At 42.7% G+C, this 24389-nt stretch overlaps 1 protein-coding gene across 3 annotated transcripts in view; it reads left to right on the top strand.

The window, feature by feature from the left end:
• The first annotated feature begins 4276 nt into the window (after positions 1-4276).
• The window catches only part of LOC306934678 (uncharacterized protein), a 190021-nt gene continuing 169908 nt past the window's right edge, over positions 4277-24389 (top strand). For all 3 annotated transcript variants that reach the window (XM_079517349.1, XM_079517350.1, XM_079517348.1), the window contains exon 1: positions 4277-4553. In XM_079517349.1, coding sequence (XP_079373475.1) covers positions 4433-4553 — 121 coding nt within the window. In that variant the 5' untranslated portion in view covers positions 4277-4432. The remainder of the gene's footprint in view (positions 4554-24389) is intronic.

The following is a 24389-nucleotide window of genomic DNA, read 5'->3' as shown; positions in this document are numbered from 1 at the left end:
CAGGGTAAAACCCTGCCCCTGATGCCTACTGTATATGTTGACTGATCTGACACACACTGTGTAAGGTGACTGTTTGTGTACTTTGACACCGTAACGGTGTCTGTCTCCAGAAGCGTTTGTGTTTTGCGGCGGCCAAACTTTGGCAAAGGACCGCTGAACTGAACTTGTTTCAGTGGTCCCTTGGTGGGGGTCTCAGGAGATAGAGCGGCCATCTTGGAATCGGAAGGTTCCCCAGTTTGTGTGTCCTTGAGCAAGATACGTGACCCCTTAAACTGCTTCCGATGATGAGAAGGTTGTCGTTGCCTTGCATGATTGCCTGTGTTGTTGCCGATGTGTGAATGGGTGAGTGTAATACACGCTGTGAAGTGCTTTTGGAGAAAGGCGCGATATAAATGCAGTTAATGCACCGTTTATTCACCGTTTATTTTTGACCTGTGTCAACTCCCACCTCCTCCTCCTCCTCCTGTATTCGTGGGCGGGGAGGGGACAGGGGTCTGGTGTAACTGTTGTCTCGCACGCACGCACGCACGCACGCACGCACGCACGCACGCACGCACGCACGCACGCTCTCTACAGGGGGTCAAGAAACAGGGTTCCAGTTACGATAAAAGCAAGTGGGGGCTTATATGCAACAACAAGACAACACTTTGACAAAGTCATCTCTCCATCCATTCTGTAGCTGTACATGCGGGTCTCTTTAGATTTATGCTTCAGCATGATCGTGACCAAAATGTTTTGTATGAAACGCTATGGAAAAGATTAACGCATACAAAAAGATATTTTAAAAATGCATAAAGGCACAATGTGTAAACAAGAAATCAATAGAATATTTATGAATACAGCAACTTTATAATATTTGCATGCATAACATTTACCCACTTCGACAATGTCAAAATGGCGGTGGTGGTGGTGGGTGGGTGGGTGGGGTGGGGTGGGGGGTTCACATATCCAGTTAGGTTGCCACAAAAGGGTTGCGTTCATAAATCTTTGAATAAATTGCCCCAAGTGATAGGCCTACCCAGTAAAATCACCAGTGTCTGTCAGCTTATCCATATGTAACGCCTACGAGAGTGCGAATGTAACCAAAAGGCTCCATATGGTCCATTTGGTTACATACAGTATGTTGTTTTTTAGTTTTTTAATAAGACTTAAATATGTCGATATTCCAACAGCAGTAATTGCTATTTAAGTGCTTGTTCAGTAACGGGGGTCTCCCGGTCACTCCATTGCTTTAAATAAACAGGAAACATATTTTCAGTTCAGACAGGATACCACTTTCATCCAATCCGGAGAGAAGAGAACTCACACACATGCAGGATTTCAGGATTAATGAGTGAAATTGAAAGTTGTGGGGGGAAAAAGGAAAAAAAAGACAAGCAGACAAAATTGGAACCGGAACAGAACACTATAAAATTGAAGCTGACGTTGGTGGGGTTCTCTCCCCCTGATTGGATCAATTTGGTCTTCTGTTCATTAAAGGGGAAAACCACCCATTTTCAACATTTTACTATGACATTAATATACCTTACAGCTGTTGTGTGGAAATAATAAAAAAGTCCCCCCATTCTGTGTTTCCCAGAACTGTAATTATGAAAAGAATCATTAACATGGTGAAACACATCTTGATGACATCATCAAGATGTGTTTCACCATGTTAATGATTTTTTTCAGACCTCCAGTTCTAGGAAACACAGAATGGGGGGACTTTTGTATTATTTCCACACAACAGCTCTAAGGTATATTAATGACATAGTAAAATGTTGAAAATGGGTGGAATGCCCCTTTAAGGAGTTGGAGAGGTGCATGGGGAGACCCATGTTACTGATAGCAATGATTAGCTACTACTATTGTTTTATTTTGTGTTTACATAATCTACACCCACTGGAGATTTTACTGTACACCTCTATTTGTCATTTTAACCCAGGGGTGGGCAACTGGCGGCCCGGGGGCCACATGCGGCCCCCACCTTCACTTAATGTGGCCCTCAGGTTAATGTCATGATACTGATATAATATTGGTTTCAGCTGTTTACAATTCCACGACATGCAAACATGACCCGCTTTAATTACTTCAGTCTAAATTAGTAGCTCATTGCTCAACACAAGTATATAATTAAAAGGCATTTGAAATTACATCAAAATGTTAATTTTCAGGATTCCAATTCAAAAATAGTAAAAAATAATTCAACATTTCAATTCGAATATAGCAAAAATAGCCGCGACGCGTTTTGAGCTTGTAGATCGGCTATTTTTGCGACAACAGTAATATATGGCCCTAGGGAGTGAGTGTGGAGATATAGTGGCCCTCTCCATCGTCAAAGTTGCCCACCCCTGTTTTAACCTGAGGCCGAGTCTACAAATGCCTTCTAAATCAAAGGTTCTTCCCGAGATTAATTGTTTTTTTTCCAAAGATAGCAGATGTACAAGCTAGCAGCGCGGCACAAAGTGACTCGCTGTGAGCTTTAGTATTTTTGCAATTTTTTTTTCACAAGCCAACGCAAAAAAAAAGAAGAAAAAACTAAAATGACACAGATGCTTTCCAGGTTTTATTAAGATAGGAAAACATTCCTCGCATTCCCCCCCCACAGATACTGTCATCAATTTCCCACTGACATTGCGTGTCACGGGGTGGGTCAACAATGTCATCTACAGCTCTCTTCATCTCCTATGTCAAAGGAAAACCTATCCATGTCTAATTCTGCACCATTTGGGCCACCAAACAATTTTGACTTGTTTTGATGCATCCTTCTGTTTATGCATTGCATACCAACAGGCAGTGTACAGTTGGGTGCCACCGATATTGTCCCTTATCATTTGACCCATTTAGGCCTGACCTCAAAATTTTAAAAAATCCTTCTAAATCCTCCAGTTCTCTGAAATAAATATTTTCACGATTTTTCAAAAATAGCAGACCTACAAGCTCGTAGCGCTATGAGCTTGTAGATCTGCTATTTTTCAATAGCTAAATTATAACATAATGTTTAAAACACCAAAAGGGGTTCCCGCCCCAAAATGGGTTAACTGTCCTTTTGCGCAGATCACGCAAACCTCAGCAAAAAGAAAAGGACAATATCGATGGCCTCCAACTGTAGGACTGTCTTGTTTTACTTTTTTCTTTCTGAGAGACAGGAAAAATAAAAATACACATTTGCATGTTCCAACAATGTATGTGCATGTAGCAATCTTAGTACTTTTTTGATACCATGTTATTTGATTTTTAACGATATTTGATATAAACTGTGGGGTTTGTTGAAAAGACAAATTTATACCAAAAAGAAAAGAATACTTAATGAATTAAACAGTATTGATCATTGTCGATCGTTCCACCCATGCAGCTGAGAGCTGGAACATTTATTTATTTTATTGTATTTATTTATTTTTGAGTCTTGGGATTCAGTGACTTAATTGTTTGTTTCCTGAGTTATGTTTATTGGCCAGACTTTGAATTCTGCAGTTGTTTCTATACATTTAACATTTTGTATGAAGCAAAAAAAGTTCCTTGAAATAAAAAAAATATATATAAAGAAATTAACCCTTGTATGCAGTGATTCTCAAACTTTTTTTTTCCTCCAATGTCCCCTTTTGATATGCATTATGACACTATACATTGATTGATTGAATTCTTTATTAAGTTTGCAATAGTAGGCTACAGTGGTATAATAACGATGGCGCTAATATCTAGGATAAGGCAAACAAAACCAACCATGAGGGCTTGTTTGTTTCCATTGTGCATGGGGCCGTATTCAATTCATCGAGACATGTTCTGAAGAACTGAAAATAGTGGACCCTGTTGTAAGCAAGTGTAATGTTTTATCATAGTGTCGTCCACAGTGACACAGTGCTTTCGTCTACGCATTCTGCATACTGTTAATACAATGTTCAATCAATCAAGCAATCACAGTAAATACAGCCGCCCATTTGAAAAAGTTTTTATTTGATCTCTGCCTGAGACCCCAAACTATACACTGTCAAATCCTCAATGTTATTTTAACTCAGTGTTCAAATGGAACCAAATACTTAAGGTAAGGGTCCATTTGGTTCCATTTTTTTGTACACTCTCAGTTACACTTATACACCCATGAGGGTCCATTTTGGTTAGCTTATTGGAACCCCCTCAAGGACCCCTGAGGGACCCCTCTTTGCAGGGAACGTGGGCGTGTACAATATAGCCTACTCTTCGTCAAGCCTACTGTTATTATTGGTTAGAAAAGCGACTGGGAGGAGTCCAACATCCTCCAGGTGGAATACTTGACGGCCCAAATCAGCGTTCATTTAGAAGAAGAGTTTGTGAATGAATGGGAATATCACAGTCCTTACCGCGAATCTTATATCCAATGATGTAACTCAGCTAGGAGACAATTTAATGATAATGTTCTCAATAATAATACACTTGTCGTGAAGTTTTACGGAGGAATTAACAGTCAGCAGCAACAATGCTATCAGTCAAGGACATGCAGTTAATTGTGGCTTATTTCTACATGATTGGAGCGGCAGTTGACGTTTTCTCTAATAACGTCCTCGTCCACGAAAGCACGCCTTATTTTCAGCATAAAGGTAAGAAAATTACGGAAAACAAATATGCCATGTGCTTTTGGTTAAATTAAACGTGTACTATTGGCATATGAATGTGAGATTGGTCGTTACTCGTTACTCGTGTTTTACCGTTCGACATTTTTATCCAAGAGGGGGGAAATGGCATAATTGCTTGATATATGGCAGCTGTTTGTGAGGCCGCCAGTGTATACATTACTGTGCAATACTGTTAGCCTATTTCGCACTTTTCTTTTTTAACCTTTTCTCCATTCTTGAGTTAAGAGTCAAGACTAGTCTTGACGACTTCCCTGACAGTACTATTTTGTGATAACTAGTCTGCAGGGATGCCACTGTCTGCTGTGCTGTACTGTCACATTGTAGTACCGTGTCGTTCCACTGAGAGCCGCTGTTGCAGTGTTAACTACTACTTATTTCAATGCATGGGTTTTCTTTAATTTATATATATATATATAGTAGGTGCTTTTCTGAATAGTTTTATTCTAAAATATATTATAAATGCCCTCCATTTTGTAAGTCCTGTTAATGGCCATAAAACCCTTAGAAACCCTAAACAGACTGTATCCCTTACTTTGAAGATATGGCCTTATACTGATTGATAAATTATTATCTTTTTTTTTTAGTATATCATTTTGAAATATTTCTTCAATTACTGCTCAGACACCTGACTTGATCAAGTACCTTGCTGGCTGCTATATTTAGCCATGCATGTACAGTAGCTGATATGATGGACACATTGGACACTGACGACAAACTAGACAAGATTAAAAAAAAGAAGACAAAGTCTCCCTCACTCTTTTTAGCCTACTCCAAGTGCTTTCCCATGCCCCGTCACCACCTCCCCATCCCTAAATGACATAGCACAAAACTCCTGTCCATATGTGGAGGAAACTGTTCTCATAATGCTCTTTTACAGTGCTTGTGTTGGGTCTCCTGGGCCGCGTTCCTTTTAGCTGTGGCTAAGTAGGGTTCCCTTTGGGGAGGGGAGGGGAGGGGAGGGGAGGGGTGTCAGGCACGATGCCAGCTGGAGAGAACCCACTGTCCAGTGTCCACATTCTCTTCACTCCTCCAACCCAGAAGTGACATGCATGCAGACAGAGCAGGGACGTGCACACACATAGACATCAAATGGGGGGGGGGGGCTTCAGCCCCTGCCCTTTTTATACCCGTCTGTAAAACAACTGCCCTCTCCAGACCAGGAATGCAGCATTTACTACATGGTGAAAGAAATGCAAAATGCCACTCCTTTCCTTTCCTTTCCATGCCATGCCGGAAAGGCAGCATTCAGGAGAATAGCCTTTTTCTCCTGAACTCTTAACGCGGTATTTTAGCGTTGGAACAAATTTGTTTAGAAATCCAGGTCGTATACATACACCGCATCTCCACTAGCTAAAGAGTGCCGGGTTGCGCCCCGAAAATAGAAGATCTACAAGCTCTCGACGTGTCGCACCGCGACACGTCGAGAGCTTGTAGATCTGCTATTTTCGGGATTTCAGCCCCCTGCCTCTGTAACACTCTCTGCACGTCCCTGGAGCAGAGAAAGGCCTGGCCTGGGCTGGGAGAGAATACGTTGCATATAGGAATGGGTGATTGGAAATGATAAGAGAAGAGGGTGTCAAATAAAATAAAAATTATCCGGATTTAGCTCCACGCCGTTCAATTTTGATACGTTTTGGGCATATCTACATCAGATTCTCTTATGAGGTTTGACATGATTGTTTGTTTTGAATCGGAAAAACAACATGCCACTAGAGGATTTCCAATACATTATTTTTTTTTTTTTTTTATATCTTTTTTTTTGTTGTGGCTTTCGCCTTTATTTTATATATTTTATGGAGGGACAGACAGTAGGCTGACAGGAAATGGGGAGAGAGATGGGGGGGGGATGACATGCAGTAAAGGCCATCGGGAGTCGAACCCGCGGCACTCTGCCAGACTGGATTACCAGCCAAGGTGCCTGGACCACTGAGCCATGGCCCAGGCTACAATACATTCGTATATATATATATATAACGGCACTAAAAGAAAAGCTAAAAAAAGAAGAAGAAACTAGAAAAAGTGCCCCTCGGGGCACAGGTCTCCACCAGGGCAGGTCAGGTTGTGGCCTCCTGGTGGCGCTATAATAGGCCAATGTGAAAAGGGTGCCATTTCTTCATACGCCTTCGCCTTGATGGCAATTGGATGATGAGGCATTTTGTTCCAAAAATGTGTTTTGCAAAAATCAACCTGTTTGTGGCGCTATAACAGGCCAATGTAACAGGCCAATGTGAAAAGGGTGGGATATATTCCTCAGCCTTGTAAGAAAATGTGTGAAAGATTTCACGTAAATTGCATGCTGCGTTCATGATTTGAGGCTTTTGTTCAAAACGGGGCAATCTTGCAAACTGTGAAAGCCAATTATAGCCAATTAGGATGGAATATGAAATATCGGACAGATCCGACTTGAGCACATGACCATAGAGATACTGTGTAACGATTTGTGAGATTTTTGGACAGAATCTGGAGGAGTAATATCAAAAAATGTGTTTTACAAAAGTCGGCCTCCTGGTGGCGCTATAAAAGGTAGATGCGGAAAATGCAGGTCAACGGTTTGTCCTTGCAGATCGGTGCAGTTTCAGGTAAAAAATGTGAAAAGCTGCCTCATGGTGGCGCTATAACAGGCCGTTCTGGAAAATGTGGGGCAGAGGTTCATCGTTGGCATCCAGGGAGTGTGTGTGCAAAGTTTGGCATCGACCGGGTTAACGGTGCCAGAGATTAGCTGTACACAGACGGACGGAAGGAAGGACGGACGGACACACACACACACACACATGGACGGAGTGCAAAACATACTCTCTCCCCATGCTTTCGGCCTGGTGGAGACAAGTACTGTGTATGTGATTGATGTGTAATAACCAGACGGCATGCTGTTATCAAGCACATTGCACTGTATCTGATGTAATGTTTGAACAGTGCACCGGTTCTGAAACCTGATCCGTGCATGCATGCGTGGGCCTTCTGTTCTGTTCCCATAATCATGACACCGAGAACAGATCAAAGGAGCGTCCGACACGCCGGTCCCCGTCTGGCTCTTGAATGTATACTGGCACCGGTCCAGAACACCAGACTGTACAGTATATCCATGGGGCCTTGAGTCCTATATACCAGGGGTTCTCAACCCGTGGGTCGCGACCCCTCGGGGGGGTCGCCAAATTATTTTAGGGGGTCCCCAAATTATTTTCGAAAAAAAAAGAAGAAAAAAAAGATTTTTTTTAAAATTTTATTTTCACGATTTTCCAAAAATAGCAGACCTACAAGCTCGTAGCGCGCCACTCGGTGGCGCGCTATGAGCTTGTAGATCTGCTATTTTTCAATAGCTAAATTATAACATAATGCTTAAAACACCAAAAGGGGTTCCCGCCCAAAATGGGTTAAGGTTATTGTAGCAGTCAATTTATATTGGGGGTCGGGAGGGGGCGGGGCGGGGGTCCCGAGACGTTGCCAAAGCATTTCCGGGGGTCCCCGGCCAAAAACGTTGAGAACCCCTGCTATATACTACCAGACGCCTAGTAATTAGTGCTGTCCGTGATAACCACACCAATATGCTTCACAGTATGGCGGTCGGGGCTGCCTGTGTCTGAAGTTGAATGTGTGTTTGCACAGAACAGTATTACATACACAAGTACAATAGCAACCAATTGAGCCATGGGTGGACGCCGTGTTGTTTTTGTCGACTAAAACTTAAGACGGAAAATGTTCGACTACCTTTTTCCACTGACGAAGACTAAATGGAAACTAAATGAAAAGTAAGCTATGATGACTAAAACTAAGACTAAATGTATTGACAATTTCGTCAACAGCTAAAAACTAGACTAAAATGCTAATAAGGGGACTATAGTGGACAAGAGATCCATTTTAAGTCATTTTACTCTTGGTTGCAAGTGTAAAATCAGTCATTACGCCGGGCATCGAGGCCTGCCAAAATACATTTTATTCGACTAAATCAACTGTAAATTTAGTCTACTAAAATCTTATGACATTTAGTCGACTAAAACTAGACTAACACTAAAACATTCCGGGTGACTAAAATGTGACTGTAGAAATCAGACCTGTCTGAACTGCTGTACTGTACTTGTGCTATACTGTGCTATACTGTGCTATACTGTGCGTGCGTGCGTGCGTGCGTGCGTGCGTGCGTGCGTGCGTACTTGCAATAAAACAAACCACACCTGCTGCAACTACTTGCAATAAAACAAACCACACCAATGCAACTCCCTGTAACTGCCATTGGGAATATTGCATGGCAGACCCTCTGGTGTGGTTAGGGCTTTAGGCTGCGCAACAGTGACACTTGGTGGTCAACAAACGCTATTTCCGTACTCGGACGTTTCCGTGCTCGGACACAGGGACAGATATATGGGCACACATAGCTGTCTATAGTCAGAGTGGCTAGCACCACTTAAAAAAGTCCTCCCAGGCTGTTTAGGATTCAGGTAGAAAATATATATATATATATATCACGCCTGTGTGAAGTGAGCGGTGCAACTATACATGTATTGTTACAGTTACTGTATTGTGATCTGTACTGTACTTTGATTATTTTTTTTAAATACCTTTGATACATGACAGAGTTACCGCATGGGGGGCGGGCCCCCGGGGGGCCCCGGAACATCCAGACCCCCAGGAACACGTCCAGGGTGCCGGCCCTGTTCCGGCGAGCCTTCCTGCGTCCGAAACGGTCGAGAAATGACAGAGTTACCGTGTTGCAGCTTTCTGTGCTCGGACACGTATAGATTGATTGATTGATATGTTTATTGACAATGTTTACATGTACAGAAAAATGCACATAGTTTTACATCACCATCAAGAGGATAAATGCAAGAAAGCCAACGGCTTATTTCCATTGCAGTCCCTTCAAAAATAAAACGCAACAATGAATGTGTTTGAGTGAGCGTGTCCATGTGAGTGTTTTAGGAATGTGTTATGTAATAATTATGTTATTATTATTTTTATTTTTTTGTGATGAGACACACATACCTACATACATACGGACACACATAGCTGCCTAATGGAGCGGAGGCACCGCTCAAAAACAATGTCTGTTAACCATACCATATAGCCTATTTTAATTACAGTAAATCCTCATTTATAATCCGGGGCTTTTATTTGTCTCAACCGATTCCGATACCAGGCTTTTATTGGAAGGAGGCAGCTATAAGAAGGAGGCCTATATTTCTACTTTTCAAACTGATCATAATGAATAAATCACATTTTGTGTCTGTTAGACAGTTAGAACCCTGTATGTACTGGACTCATTTATTGAAACCAAGTCCTCATAAAATATTAAAAACTGCAGTTGCGGGTGCTCACTGGTCATTTTAACTTTCTTTTATAACAATATTGGCATATTGCCTATGGTAAATACCATAATAAAATCAACATCAATTTTAAACTATGATTCCCTGCTTTCATGACATGAAAAAAAAATCCAATGGCAGTCCCTCAGTCAAATCTGGTCACAGTACTATTTACTATCCTATTTACTGCAGTTTAGATGCAAATAATAACATGAAAATAAAATGTATGTTGGGCCATTTCCTATAATATCAAAGCAGCTAATATGAACAGTGCAACACTGCAGTACCAGTGATCCAACTATTGCAACTTCAACGGGGGATTTATTTTAATTATACAAATGGCAAATACCGGTAAGGTGTAAAAGGTGGCGCAAGATATAATAGTCCTTTACTGTTGGAGCTGCTCCAGTGTTTGCTCTTCTGGAGCTGTGTACTGTACAGTTGTACTGTATGTTGATTCTTCATTTCATGAGCGCCTAGTATGAGTCATTACAGCTAAAAAGCCGTTGCAACAAACCGTTTCCCCTTAAACAGCAGTTTGTTGCAATATCTTAAACATCTTGAGCACATTTCTGATGGGTTATTTGCAGTTCATTTGGCTCTGTCCTCCTAACCCCTTGATTTACTTCTTCAGCAGAAATGTAAAAGTTCGACTGCTGAGCTGAGCTAATACAGAGCCCATTTGCCGATGGCATTTTTGAGCTTCATTCAGTACGACTTTGGTGGTATTGCATCCAGTGTTGTTTTCGTCGGCTAAAGCTAAGACGAAAAATGTTCGTCGACTACCCTTTTTCACTGACGAAAACTAAATGGAAACTACATGAAAACTAAGCTATGATGACTAAAACTAAGACTAAATATACTGACTATTTCGTCAACAAATACAAACTAGACTAAAATGTTAGGAAGCGACTAGTGGACTAGAGATCCAGTATAAGTCATTTTACACTTGGTTGCATGCTGAAAATAGCATAGAATTGGCTATTTTCAGCAAGTGTAAAATCAGTCATTACGACGGCATCAAGGCCCGCCAAAATACATTTTAGTCGACTAAAATCGCATGACATTTAGTCGACTTAAACTAGACTAACACTAAGGCATTCCAGGTGACTAAAATGTGACAAACTATATGAAAACTATTCAAAAGACTATGACTAAAACTAAAAGCAAATTTTGCTGCCAAAAACAACACTGATTGCATGCCCAATACATGGTCTTACCTACCTGTATGTCCACAGGATATGTATCGATAGAAGAGCAGGTATACCAATACAACCATTGCAGATATGCTGCTTAAAACCAGTGTTGATTTCGTCGACTAAAACTAAGACGAAAAATGTTCGCGACTACCTTTTTTCACTGACGAAAACTAAATGGAAACTAAATGATAACTAAGCTATGATGACTAAAATGTTAGGAAGGGACTAGTGGACAAGAGATCCAGCATAAGTCATTGTACACTTGGTTGCATGCTGAAAATAGCCGATCTACAAGCTCACAACGCGTCGCAGCGCGACACGTTGTGAGCTTGTAGATCGGCTATTTTCAGAAAGTGTAAAAACAGCTGTAACTCAACTTTAGTCGACTGTAGATTTAGTCGACTAAAATGTTATTTAGTCGACTAAAACTAGACTAACACTAAAACATTCCAGGTGACTAAAATGTGACTAAAACTAAATGTAAACTTGATGCCAAAAAAAAAAAAAGGATGTTTTTGGCGCAGAGCGCCATTGGAAACGATATGTAAGACGATCTTGGCACTGAGCGCCATTGTCGGTGGGTGAGTTAAATTGTAGTAAAATACTCTACCATACAGATTGGTCATAGTAACTTTTATATTCACTAAAACCATTATGGACTGCAGCACTGTAACACCCATAGTCTTTTGTCTACATAGAGTTGGACGTTTTGTGTGCATTTGTTAACAATACCGGCATCCCCAGCCAGAACTCTGTTGCTATCTCCTCCTTGCTCCTCAAGCCGAAACAAGCTGACGTCAGTGATCTGGTTTTCCAAACATGAGGTGGGGAAACTCTCCTCTGAAATCTGTTGTGTCTTTTCAATTACGGAGAGCGGGGCTGGAGCTTGAGGATATCCAAGAACAACACGGCAGCGAGCCGAGGTGCTGAGCGGGCTTTTGGGTTGACGGACAGGGGGCCCGTCTGTTGGAGATTAGCACACAGTCTTCTGTGGTTAATAATGACCGGATGACTATGCCTTGGCACCTATGGGCCCTTTAAGGAAAGCTCATAGTGTCCTCGCCGGGGTGACCTCAAAAGTCCAACAGAGCAATTCATCATGACTTGCTTAAGGCGGACAGCAGCGATAGTGATACTTAAACGATATACTGATCTTGCTGCCGTGGAACTTTTACAAAAATGTGTAGAGCCCTGACGATATCCCTGGCCTGCTGTGAAGTGTGTTGTAAATGAGAAGGACATCGTCTCTAATGGCTGCTTGGCTGGCTTGTGTCACATTGAGAAAACCCTTGGGTGACACTTTGCTGTGCTGAAATGAATGGTGTTGCTGCTTTTTTCTTTTTTTTAAAAAACATAATCGTCGTATCGGAGTGTGACAGTTCTGGCATCAGGGAAATCATGTCTTGTTCTGCATGTCCTCATGGCATTTGCCCAAGCTGTAGTAGTCATAACGGCGCATGGTGACAATACGAAGCCACCTCAAACGTGTGTGTGTGTGTGTGTGTGTGTGTGTGTGTGTGTGTGTGTGTGTGTGTGTGTGTGTGTGTGTGTGTGTGTGTGTGTGTGTGTGTGTGTGTGTGTGTGTGTGTGTGTGTGTGTGTGTGTGTGTGTGTGTGTGTGTGTGTGTGTGTGTGTGTGTGTGTGTGTGTGTGTGTGTGTGTGTGTGTGTGTGTGTGTGTGTGTGTGTGTGTGTGTGTGTGTGGAGGACCTACAGTCCATCTTATCCGCATTTGCGAAAGCATACAAACAGCTTGGTCTGGCCATTAACATAAAAAAGACCCAAATCCTCCACCACCAAACAGTAGTACACCTGTCCTACCCCCCAACATCTCCATCGACAACGTCACACTGGAAAATGTGGACCACTTCCCATACCTCGGCAGCCTCCTATCCTCAAATGCTGTCATCGATGATGAAATACACCATCGCCTCAGTTGTGCCAGTGGCTCTTTCTCAAGGCAGAGAAGAGAGTCTTTGAGAACCGTGACCTCCAACCAAAGACCAAAATCTTGGTATACAAGGCTGTGGTGCTCCCCACCCTTCTGTATGGGTCAGAGGCCTGGACCACATACAGCAGGCACATAAAGGCACTTGAGACGTACCATCAGAGGTGTCTCCGGAAAATCCTCAGGATTAGCTGGGAGGACCGACGCACTAACACCAGCGTCCTGGAGGAGGCAAACGTTCTCACCATCACTGCCACCATTGCCCAAAACCAGCTCAGATGGACTGGCCATGTTGTCCGCATGCCTGACTCTCGCCTCCCAAAACAAGTCCTGTACTCCCAGCTTGTTAAAGGGAAACGGGCCCCGGGAGGTCAAAAGAAGAGGTATAAAGACAATATTAAAACAATCCTAAAGAAGTGCCACATTGACCTCAAAGCTTGGGAAGGCAACAGACAGGACGACCTGGAGAAACCTTGTCCGTGAGGGTGCTGCAAAATATGATAATGACCTCCGCCATGCTGCACAGGACAAGCGCAGACTCAGAAAGGAGAGAGCATCCAGTAAACCGGTCCAACCCAAACCCACCACTACATTCCCCTGTCCACACTGCACCAGAATAATCGGGTCCAGGATCGGCCTCCATCGCCATCTGACGACCCACAAGGACCAAGAAGGAGGACAGTCATACTCGTGTGTGTGTGTGTGTGTGTGTGTGTGTGTGTGTGTGTGTGTGTGTGTGTGTGTGTGTGTGTGTGTGCGCGTGTGCGTGTGCGTGTGCGTGTGCGTGTGCGCGTGCGCGTGTGCGTGCGTGTGCGTGCGTGCGTGCGCCGGCATCTGGGAGATTTAAGAGCTTGATCTCTAATCACACATTTCCTTTATCTGCACTTCTCTTTTGATCATAGTATGAAACAAAAACATTTCAAGCAGGGGGGGGGGGGAAACATTCTTTGCTGTGGGGGGGGGGCTGTATACAGTAATGCTCTGTATTTTGTACTAGTACTGCAGAGGTGTAAAGTAGCTGAGTACATGTGCGGTATTCAAGTATTGTACTTAAGTACAATATTGAGGCTCATGAAGGCTCATAGCTGAAACGCGTAAGGGTGCACTCACACGGTTAATGCAATTCTCTGTGCTCGTTGGATCAATGCTGTGTTGTGTCATGGCCGCCCAATGCATTTCCAATGGAGCTCGAATGCGCCCCTCCCCCTCACACAACACAATGTTGTGTCAAACCATGTGACCTCCATTGGAAATGCATTGGGGCGGCCATGACACTACACAACATTCATCCAACAAGCATACAGCAATGCAGTAAAGGTCTGAGCTCAGCCTAAGGGTGCACTCACACGGTTAATGCAATTCTCTGTGCTCGTTGGGTGTTGTGTCATGGCCGCCCAGCGGCCCAATGCATTTCCAATGGAGGTCACATGGTTTGACCCAACATTGTGTTGTGTGAGGGGGAGGGGCGCAGTCGTGCGCCCCTCCCCCTCACACAACACAATGTTGTGTCAAACCATGTGACCTCCATTGGAAATACATTGGGCGGCCATGACACTACCCAACGAGCACCCAACGAGCACCAGAATTGCATGAAAGGTGTGAGCTCAGCCTAAGTGTTCCTTTTTGGTGTGTGCCAATAAAGAAATGGAAATGGGTACTTTGTCCGCCATTTTTGGATGTGCTATACCTTTTTGGATTTTCTTTTTTAATTTCCTATTTTTTTTTTTATGTATACTGAATTTGGGTTTAGCATTCCACTGAGAACCATTGCTCATGCGCAATCTCTTTTTCTCATTTAACAATATTGAGGTACCTTTTCTTTACTGGATTATTTTTAATTTTACATTTTCATCTTAATGTTCTGCTCCACTGCTATTTGAAAATAGCCGATATTCGCATGCGAAACGTTGTGAGCCTTGTAGATCGGCTATATAGCATTTTTATACATTTTGAAACGTGAAATGGCACGTTCTGCTAAATTACTTTTACTTTTAGTACTTAAGTATATTTTAGTGCGAATACTTTTGTACTTTTACTCAAGTAGATTTTGAATACTGGACTTTTATTTGTAACGGCTAGGGCATTTCTACATTGTGGGTTATTTGGTACTTTTACTTTTGGTGTTTCAAGCATTCTGTTATACTTTAGCTATTGGAAAATAGCAGATCTACAAGCTCATATGAACTTGTAGGTCTGCTATTTTTGAAAAATCGTAAAAATGCGGCACAAATCTTTGAATAGGTATATATTCTTTCAGAGCGAACATGTGTTTTTATTTCGACGTCAGGCCTAAATGGGTTAAGTACAAAATGTGAGTACTTGCAGCACTAGATGTATGTCCAATTCATTTTAGTTTTTGCTACAAGAGAGAGACTTTAAGAGGTTTTAAGTCAAGCACTTTGATGCCGTCTGTTTTTAAGCCACAGTAGTTATGGCTCCAGCTGGTGCCACATTTTGAGTGTAGTAATGTTCAGCAATTACAGACTAAAGACAACATATTTTCACGGACTCGTGTGAGAATCGTGATCTCAATTCTTGTGGAGGAAAATCCAGATTCACATTAACACAATCAGTGCCGGAAGTCCTTCAAAATAGGAGCTCTGGCGTGCCGGAACAACATGGCCGCTTTTACTCGGAAACCCATGACCCGGAAACAATCCACTAAAAAAAAGTTTACTTTACATTGCTAGCTTACATTGCGATCGTTTTAGTTTATACGATATATGATCAAAAAAGCGTTCATATTTTGCGGGAGAGACGGATGAGGATCAGAAATGAAGCGCCAGCATATCGATCACCACTGAGAGCGCCCTGGATTAGGAGAGACGAGTCATTCTTTCCGCCGCGCTAACAGCTAAGTCAACGGTAAGCTAACAATTGCCTAGAGTGTAGCATACGGTAGCCGAAAGGCGAACTGACAAATAAAAAAAAAGGAAAAAAATCAGAATATTCTTATCTCGCCCCGTATCATTGAGGATGCGCTAAGACGTCCTCACACGTCGGACATACGCGTCGATTGGGACCCCAGCTAGGACGCGTGGCGACGTCCTATGTACGGAAACGGTTAAAGAGCAAGAACCGTGCAGCACTAAGCTCCTTGCTTCTCATCTCTCTCTCTCTCTCTCCCGACTGATTGATTTCCTCCTGCCTGGCACAGTTCTGTGCCGCCACACTTTGGCTCTGAGCAGCAGGTTGTTACCCGTTTAGCTAGCGGGGGGTCCTGGCAACACACTAGACATGCTGTAATGTTGGCACAGTCAGACCTCTGGCTGCTGCCAAAGTCTGGATGGAATGGCGTGCCTTTGCTTTGGGGAGGGTGTGTGTGTGTGTGTGTGTGTGTGTGTGTGTGTGTGTGTGTGTGTGTGTGTGTGTGTGTGTGTGTGTGTGTGTGTGTGTGTGTGTGTGTGTGTGTGTGTGTGTGTGTGTGTGTGTGTGTGTGTGTGTGTGTGTGTGTGTGTGTGTGTGTGTGCGTGTGTGCGTGTGTGCGTGTGTGCGTGTGTGCGTGTGTGCGTGCGTGCGTGCGTGCGCGCGCCTTTGCTTTGGGGAACGTGTGTGTGTGTGTGTGCGTGCCTTTGCTTTGGGGAACGTGTGTGTGTGTGTGTGTGCGTGCCTTTGCTTTGGGGAACGTGTGTGTGTGCGTGCCTTTGCTTTGGGGAATGTGTGTGCGTGCCTTTGCTTTGGGGAACGTGTGTGTGTGTGCCTTTGCTTTGGGGAACGTGTGTGTGTGCGTGCCTTTTGCTTTGGGGAGGGTGTGTGTGTGTGTGCCTTCGCTTTGGGGAGGGGGGTGTGCTTACGGCTGGACGCTGACAAGCACTACAATGCTTGGGGACAGAGGAGGTCAGCGCTTTGACGATGTGACAACACCGCAGGTCGACCCCTGTTAAGTGCCGACAAAGATTTTAACAAGGTGACCCCGCCATGTTCGGTCGCTGCTGTGCTGCCTGTGTCTTTTGGTGCTTGTAAAAATGTCCACAGTGAAGGTTGGGTACATTTCATAATATATACATGGTAAGACAAGGGGGATTTGGTTCATTGTGATTGACTGTGGTGTGCTAGCAAGTGTCAAAACTGTCTGGTTTTGATGCTGAATGGTCAATTATTTGATCAAATATCTTTCTTGGATCAAAGTGGTTTTTCATATGGTCTGGACCTCAAGTCATCACATACCATAAAAGCATATCAATCTACTTTGCAGAGCGACTTACAGTAAGCAGATGGGCCTCTTGCCCGAGCATCTTGTCTTGATAAATCTTCGTTTCGATATTGATAAGAGATAAGCGGTATAGTGTGTCAAGAATGTCTTTAAATTGTTTCAACCGGCCAGCTAAATGGTTTAAGTGATATTGCACTACATGTGGATGTATTCCCCACAGTCATGGCAGCTGGCTTGACCTTTTGATCCAAATAAATAACACAATTTCAACCAAAAATATAGTTACTGCAGTCGGTTATATCCGTGAATTTCCAACTGGGCACTTCCAGAAAACGACTCGACTGTATATTTCTTGTGTCCAAAGCACCTTTATTGTGATCTCCTTAATTGCCCAAATTACTGTGAAGTTCTTCACACAAAGTTCACCTAACGTTGCTACTACGCGGAAAACATGCACATGTACATAATACTCGTCTTACTCTTTGTTTTGCTGTTGTCGCTATGCTGCTGCAATTGTCTGAAGGAAGCCAAACAAAACAAAAATAGGTTTTACACTTATGTACCTGTACACAAGATGGAACAATGAGGTACAACCTTGAACCTTGCTCTGTATTGTGGCAGAGTTGGGTGTAACTACACTACTTTTGTCGGTAACGAGTAAGTAATGACACTACTCCAAATTGAGTAATCACACTACAGTTACTGGTTGCTTTAGTTACTAGTTACTTGCGTCCTGCTGCTGCTTTCAGCACCCCCCCGCAGCGCCCCCCGCGCGAGTGGAGTTTGTTTGTTTTATTCCTTCACTTGTTCAACAACCTGGTATTAAAGAGCATAAAGAAAGATCTTGTGTATGTCCTCCTTATTAGGATTATAAAGATTTGTTAAGGGGCAAATTATGTGACTGCATCTCAGGCGATTTTATGGAGTAACGCAAAAGTAATGTAACGAGTAGTGTAACTAGTTACTTTCTCCAGGGCGTAATCAAGTAATGTAAGGCATTACTTTTTTTCAAAAGTAGTGTAATGTGTAGTGTATTACTTTTTTGAGTAACGGACCCCAACTCTGTATTGTGAGCAGAGACGCACTGCATTCTTCTTCACCGTACCCTGTCCCTGACACTGAGCTTGATGCTTTCACTGACTGAATTAATAGCACACAGGAATGTGCTCCTTCCTTACTGTAGTCTACCAGTCTCTCAGCACAGAGCCTTTCCAGACTGACTGACCCATGCAGTCCCACAGGGACGTGCAGAGTGTGCAGAGAGGCAGGGGGCTGACATCCCGTAGGAGGGCACTTTTGGACAAAAATAGCAGATCTACAAGCTCACAGCGCGTCGCGACGCGTTGAGAGCTTGTACATTTGCTATTTTCGGTGCGCAGCACCCAGCACTCTTTAGCTATAGTGGAGATGCGGTTGTACGACATGGATTTCTAAACAAATTTGTTCGACGCAAAATGCCGTGTTCAGGAGAGTTCAGGAGACTTCGGGGGAAAAAAAGCAATTCTCCTGAATACTTTCTGAAATGTCTATGGGAAAAATGCATTGGGATTCATTTCCTGGTCCATGGTAGGGGGCGGGACTGCGGCGCTCTGTACCTGCTTCAGAGTACCCGTTCCACCCATCTGTCCATGTCCCTTTTTATACCCATATATGGAGATTTCTGTATCTGTCTCTCTGTGTCCCTTTTTATACCCATATATGGAGATTTCTGTATCCGTCTCTCTGTGTCCCGTTATTCCTATGGAGTTCTGTGTCAGGCATGCCCAAATATGAAGTGAACAGGCCAGCTCCATATATGCCCTGTTGTCCAGAGCCCGGGGCAGAGGCCCTTTGCGGCGGTCCTGGACAACCGTGGGTCCGACCGACTCGACACCGGGCACTGCACTCCCTGCGTCGGTGTGGGACGCGCGTGTCGTATTTTAATTCGGTGGGGCAAACGGTTCTTGAGTTGCGTGCATTGCAGACGTACAGAGACGTGGGTGCATTTAGAGTTAGATACAAGGGAAATGTGGTACAGTACAGTTGCAAAATAATAAAGAAAGATTTGGCCTAATTGAGGGTCACCGTTTAAGCTGTGTAAATGCACCTGTAATAACTCTAGACAGATGACACGACTCGTACGGTGATAATGTGAATATAAATCTCTTGGACGCATCGCTACAGTATATTGTTTTTTTCCTATACCGTACATGTCTTGAATTCACCGACCTTGAGCCCGGCCGTGTGTCCAGCACAAATCACGTCTTCCCCCAGGGGAGTCTGGGAAACGGAGTCCACCCATTGTTTTTCCTTCCCGCATTCTATACTGTATGCAGTGGTGGAAAAAGTACTCAATTGTTTTACTTAAGTAAAAGTACCAATACTGCAATTTAGAACTACTTCGTTACAAGTAACAGTACGAAATTGAAAATGTACTTGAGTAAAAGTACAAAAGTATCGGCATCAAAATGTACTTAAAGTACTAAAAGTAAAAGTATTCTCATTGCAGAATGTCACATTTCACAAATTCAAAATGTGTAGAAATCTATTGTAGATCGACTATTTTCAATAGATTTTCAATAGATTTTGGCCAAAATGTATAGGGTTGAAGTGGTTAATGTACGTTTTCTAAACTCGCCAAAGTAACTAGTAACTAAAGTTTTCAAATAATTGTAGTGGAGTAAAAGTAAAAATTTTGGCTCTGAGATGTAGTGGAGTAGAAGTAAAAGTATTGGAAATTGGAAATACTCAAGTAAAGTACAAATACCTCAAAATTGTACTTAAGTACAGTACTTAAGTAAAATTACTTAGTTACTTTACACCACTGACTGTATGGGATTTTCATGTCGGCCCGAGCCTTGTTTTTCCGTTTTGGACTAGTGTCTGTCCTCCAGGGACGCCATGTCCAATTTGATTGCCATTGGAGCCTGTCCACTAAAGGAAGGCCCGAGTGCCAGCATGTGTTTTTTGCATTGATGAAAGAATTGGAAGTAGTAAAATGTGGACATGAAGTGAGCCGTAACATTATTTTTGAGTATGGACCAGGTTTTTCAGCCCCACCATTACTCTTGCTATACATGGCCAAATATGGCAGTCTTGGTATGTTGTGTCGTAGTCTGTCCTATAAGCAAAGCAAAGTTATTTTGTTTACCCAGGGTGAATGGACTAAGCTCGAGATGCTTGTTTACAGCCAGACCCTGCTCATAGAACATTTCATGGTAGGGGTTCAATGCCTTGCTCAATGGCACTTCGGCGGTGGTAATTTTAACGTGCCGGTCCGGGGATTGGAACTGGCGACCTTTCCGATAACAAGACTGCTAGCTCCGCAAACCGTTCGGCCACAGCTGCCAGGCTATAGGATGATTGACTGGTGTTGGACCAGCCTATACAGCTAACAATTGTTTGATCCCCATTGTCACATTGACTGCAAACTGGGAACGCATCGGCAGGAACAAAGGGTTCCTTTGAATTTGCGCAGCTCTGAATCGGTCTTGAGAGATCACATTGACTGTGACGACGATCCACCAAAAACATTGTCAACCCCTATGAAACTGCTCACTCATTTTAAAACTGCCTTTTTTTTCTATGTCTGTTGTCTCCCTCACTTGATGGAGACGGGTAATTGCAACGATGTCCGAACTATAATATATTAGGTGGTGCATGCAGATTCCTGCATGCTTTTCACCAAGTTAAAAATCCTCTACATTAATGTTTTTGGAGGATTTGAGTAATTCTGAATTTGTGAAACTGTACAGTGTGTACTGTATGCTAGGGCATTCACTTTTAGTCATTTTTACTAGTTGACTAGTTGCCTAGTTTACTAGTCGACTAGTTGTTTAACTACCTATTATGTAAAAAATAAATAAAAAAAATGGTGACTATAACTATAATCTACCTGATCTTGAGGCCTACAAAATCGGGTAAAAAATAAAAAAAATCAACTAGTCAACTAGTACCAACAAGGTCGACTTGTGGTTTTAACTAGTTGACTAGTAAACTAGTCGACTAGTTGCTTAATGCCCTACTGTATGCCAGACTATTTATAACCATACCAGTATAATGAAGAAGAGCTGGCTAAAGGCAAAGGCAAGGTAAAGATGGCGTGAGATTTTAATGAAGTAGCATCATTTTCTGTAAGTGTACACTAGTATGCACTTCCAGTGCTATGTGTTTAACACAGTACTTCCTGGCTATGACGCTGCACAAGTGTTGGGTTACTTTTACCTTGAGTTAACCCCCCCCCCCCCCCCCCCCCCCCCCCTTCATTTAAATATTATTCTTCTGGTGTTGGGGGAAATGAGGAAATATTTTAAGAGGTCATACACTTAACGGAAGGCAGGGAAAGTAGATAATTTGAAACGGAATGCTCTTTTATGGGCCATACATTAACAAAAAGATCCATTGTGTGTGTATGTGAATATTATATATATATATATATATATATATATATATATATACGGACAGGTGTGACAAATTAAAGGAAAAACCAACATAAAGTGCTTGTATGTGCCATAGTCTCTGGAAGTCAAATGGCAGAGTGGAACACCATTCCAAAATATAGGTGCGACTGTCATTTTTGAGTGGTGCAAACCACTCCAACAACCAGCTTTGTCTGTACCCGTGTATGTACCCGTGTACCTGTACGTGGGACCCAAAACAATGAGCATGGTTACTATGGTCACTGACATTACGTCAGACCACAGCTGATCAGGTTATATAAGACCTTGCACCACTCAGTTCACACAGGTGTGATTTTTATTTTTTATAGAGCAGTGGTTCCCAAAGTGCGGTCCGGGTCCTTGCGGGTGTTCCAGGGGGTCCCCAGCTAAATGATAGTTGGGGACCAAATGGATCCTTATGGGTCTGTAACTCTGAGAGTGTACAAATGGAACCTAACGGGTCCATTTGCTTCCATTTGTGCACTCTCAGAGTTAAATTAACATTGCTTTTAAAATATAAATTGGGGTCTCATGAGATAGAAATGCCATGCCAATGTCCTTTTCAATTAAACGGGTTGAGAATCACTGCTAGAGCCGTAAAAAAAAAAATCCCTTTTGGTGGTCCCTGGCATATCTCTTCAAACGGGGGTCCGCGGGCTAATTAGTGTAAATTGGTGGGTCCTTGCATGACAAAGTTTGGGAACCACTGTTCTAGAGGGGACGTACAGTTGGGTGCCATCGATATTGTCCCTTATCATTTGACCCATTTAGGCCTGACCTCAAAATTTAAAAAAATCATTCTAAATCCTCCAGTTTTCTGAAATAAATATTTTCACGATTTTTCAAAAATAGCAGACCTACAAGCTTGTAGCGCGCCACTCGGTGGCGTGCTATGAGCTTGTAGATCTGCTATTTTTCAATAGCTAAATTATAACATGTTTAAAACACCAAAAGGGGTTCCCGCCCAAAATGGGTTAACTGTCCTTTTGCGCAGATCACGCAAACCTCAGCAAAAAGAAAAGGACAATATCGATGGCCTCCAACTGTATAGAATACGCACATCGACAGGTGGGTGCTGGGCTAAGGAGACTATACAATAATGGATATGGAGCCCGCACAGGGCACACCATAATATAATGTACAAAAAAAAAAGACTGACAACGTTGTGATCCTGTGGATCTTCATTAGGTCATCACATCATTTGAATACTCATCAAACCATTCAGTGACCCCTGGGTCCCGTCGGGACAGAAATATTTCATCATAGGATATACAGTAGGTGATCACTCTGCATTTGCAGAGTGATCACCTGTACACTGGTGATCCGCGGGCCAATTATTCTATTTTCAAATGGTTTATTGGCATTTCTTAAACAAAAATAGCATACCAAATTTCTTGTAGGCTACAACTGTAATAATGAAAGTAGCTATTATTCTTAATAATAAACACTTTTCACCCATCTGAAAAGGCCTTATAACTCTACTAATACAGGGGTTGACACTAGGGTCTCGGAGGCACTTGCCCGTCGTGCAAGAGCAGGTCATGTTCTACTTGCCCAAAGGTCATGCCCATTGCCCACTTGCCCAAAAAGTTAAAGATGGAGTGCCATGATTCTTTTCCACCCTAAAACATGATCATCAGGTCTTATTGTTAAATAAGGAGGAAGAAGTTTTTCAAAAAAGTGTACAGTATTTGTTAAAATGTTGTTTTTATGTGGACACGCCCACCAGTTAATTAAGTATGCCTGGTTTGCCTGGTGGGTGGTGATGGGTGGTGATCCACCTGAACTGAAGCCGCACCCACAGCTGTAGTTGTATGATAAAGGGGGAGGGGTTAGAGGAGCGGCTGATAATGTGATGTCACTATATTACTGTTTATTTCATTGGCCCGTTTGACTGTCAAGGGTTCAGCCTCCAGGAAGAAACCCTAAATACAAAGTTATTACACCATTGCACATGAAAACGACTCCAGGGTGTCTAATGAAGTACTGTCACCTCATAGACACATGAAAAACTGGAAAAATACAAAAATTGTGGCACTCCATCTTTAATCATCCATTATAATATTCTAGATCAAATTTGTAATTACAGTTCAATTTAACACTTATTCTTTTACTTTCTGGGACTGCGATAAGTATATGTCACACCACACCTCCATTGTTATGCCAAATACAGTTGGGTGCCACCGATATTGTCCCTTATCATTTGACCCATTTAGGCCTGACCTCAACATTTAAAAAAATCCTTCTAAATCCTCCAGTTTTCTGAAATAAATATTTTCACGATTTTTCAAAAATAGCAGACCTACAAGCTCGTAGCTTGTAGATCTGCTATTTTTCAATAGCTAAATTATAACAATGTTTAAAACACCAAAAGGGGTTCCCGCCCAAAATGTCCTTTAGCGCAGATCACGCAAACCTCAGCAAAAAAAAAAGGACTATCGATGGCCTCCAACTGTACCTATGAATATAACACTGCAGGGTTCACACTTGTTCATTTATATTTTTGTGAAAACAGCACATTGTAAACGGTGCTCTTATTTTACATTCCACAGACCAGAAGACGACCGGGGCACTCTGGCCACGTTCAGGAGTTTAGACAGACATCTCTAGACGGTTGCGTCCCTTCTCAAAATGAGCACAGGTCGGGGCAACCTGACGGCAAACTCCACCTGCCCGAAAGTTTTATTTACCTGCCGGGGGCAGGTGGGCAAGGTGGACTTAGTGTCAATGCCTGCAATATCCATATTATATACTGTAGTTTGTACTGTAGCCTATATAAATTCATGC

The sequence above is a fragment of the Electrona antarctica genome (genome assembly GCF_951216825.1).
Source record: "Electrona antarctica genome assembly, chromosome: 12".
Lineage (NCBI taxonomy): Eukaryota > Metazoa > Chordata > Actinopteri > Myctophiformes > Myctophidae > Electrona > Electrona antarctica.
The sequence above is the reverse complement of the archived record's forward strand: the minus strand, read 5'-3'. Positions and strand labels throughout refer to the sequence as shown.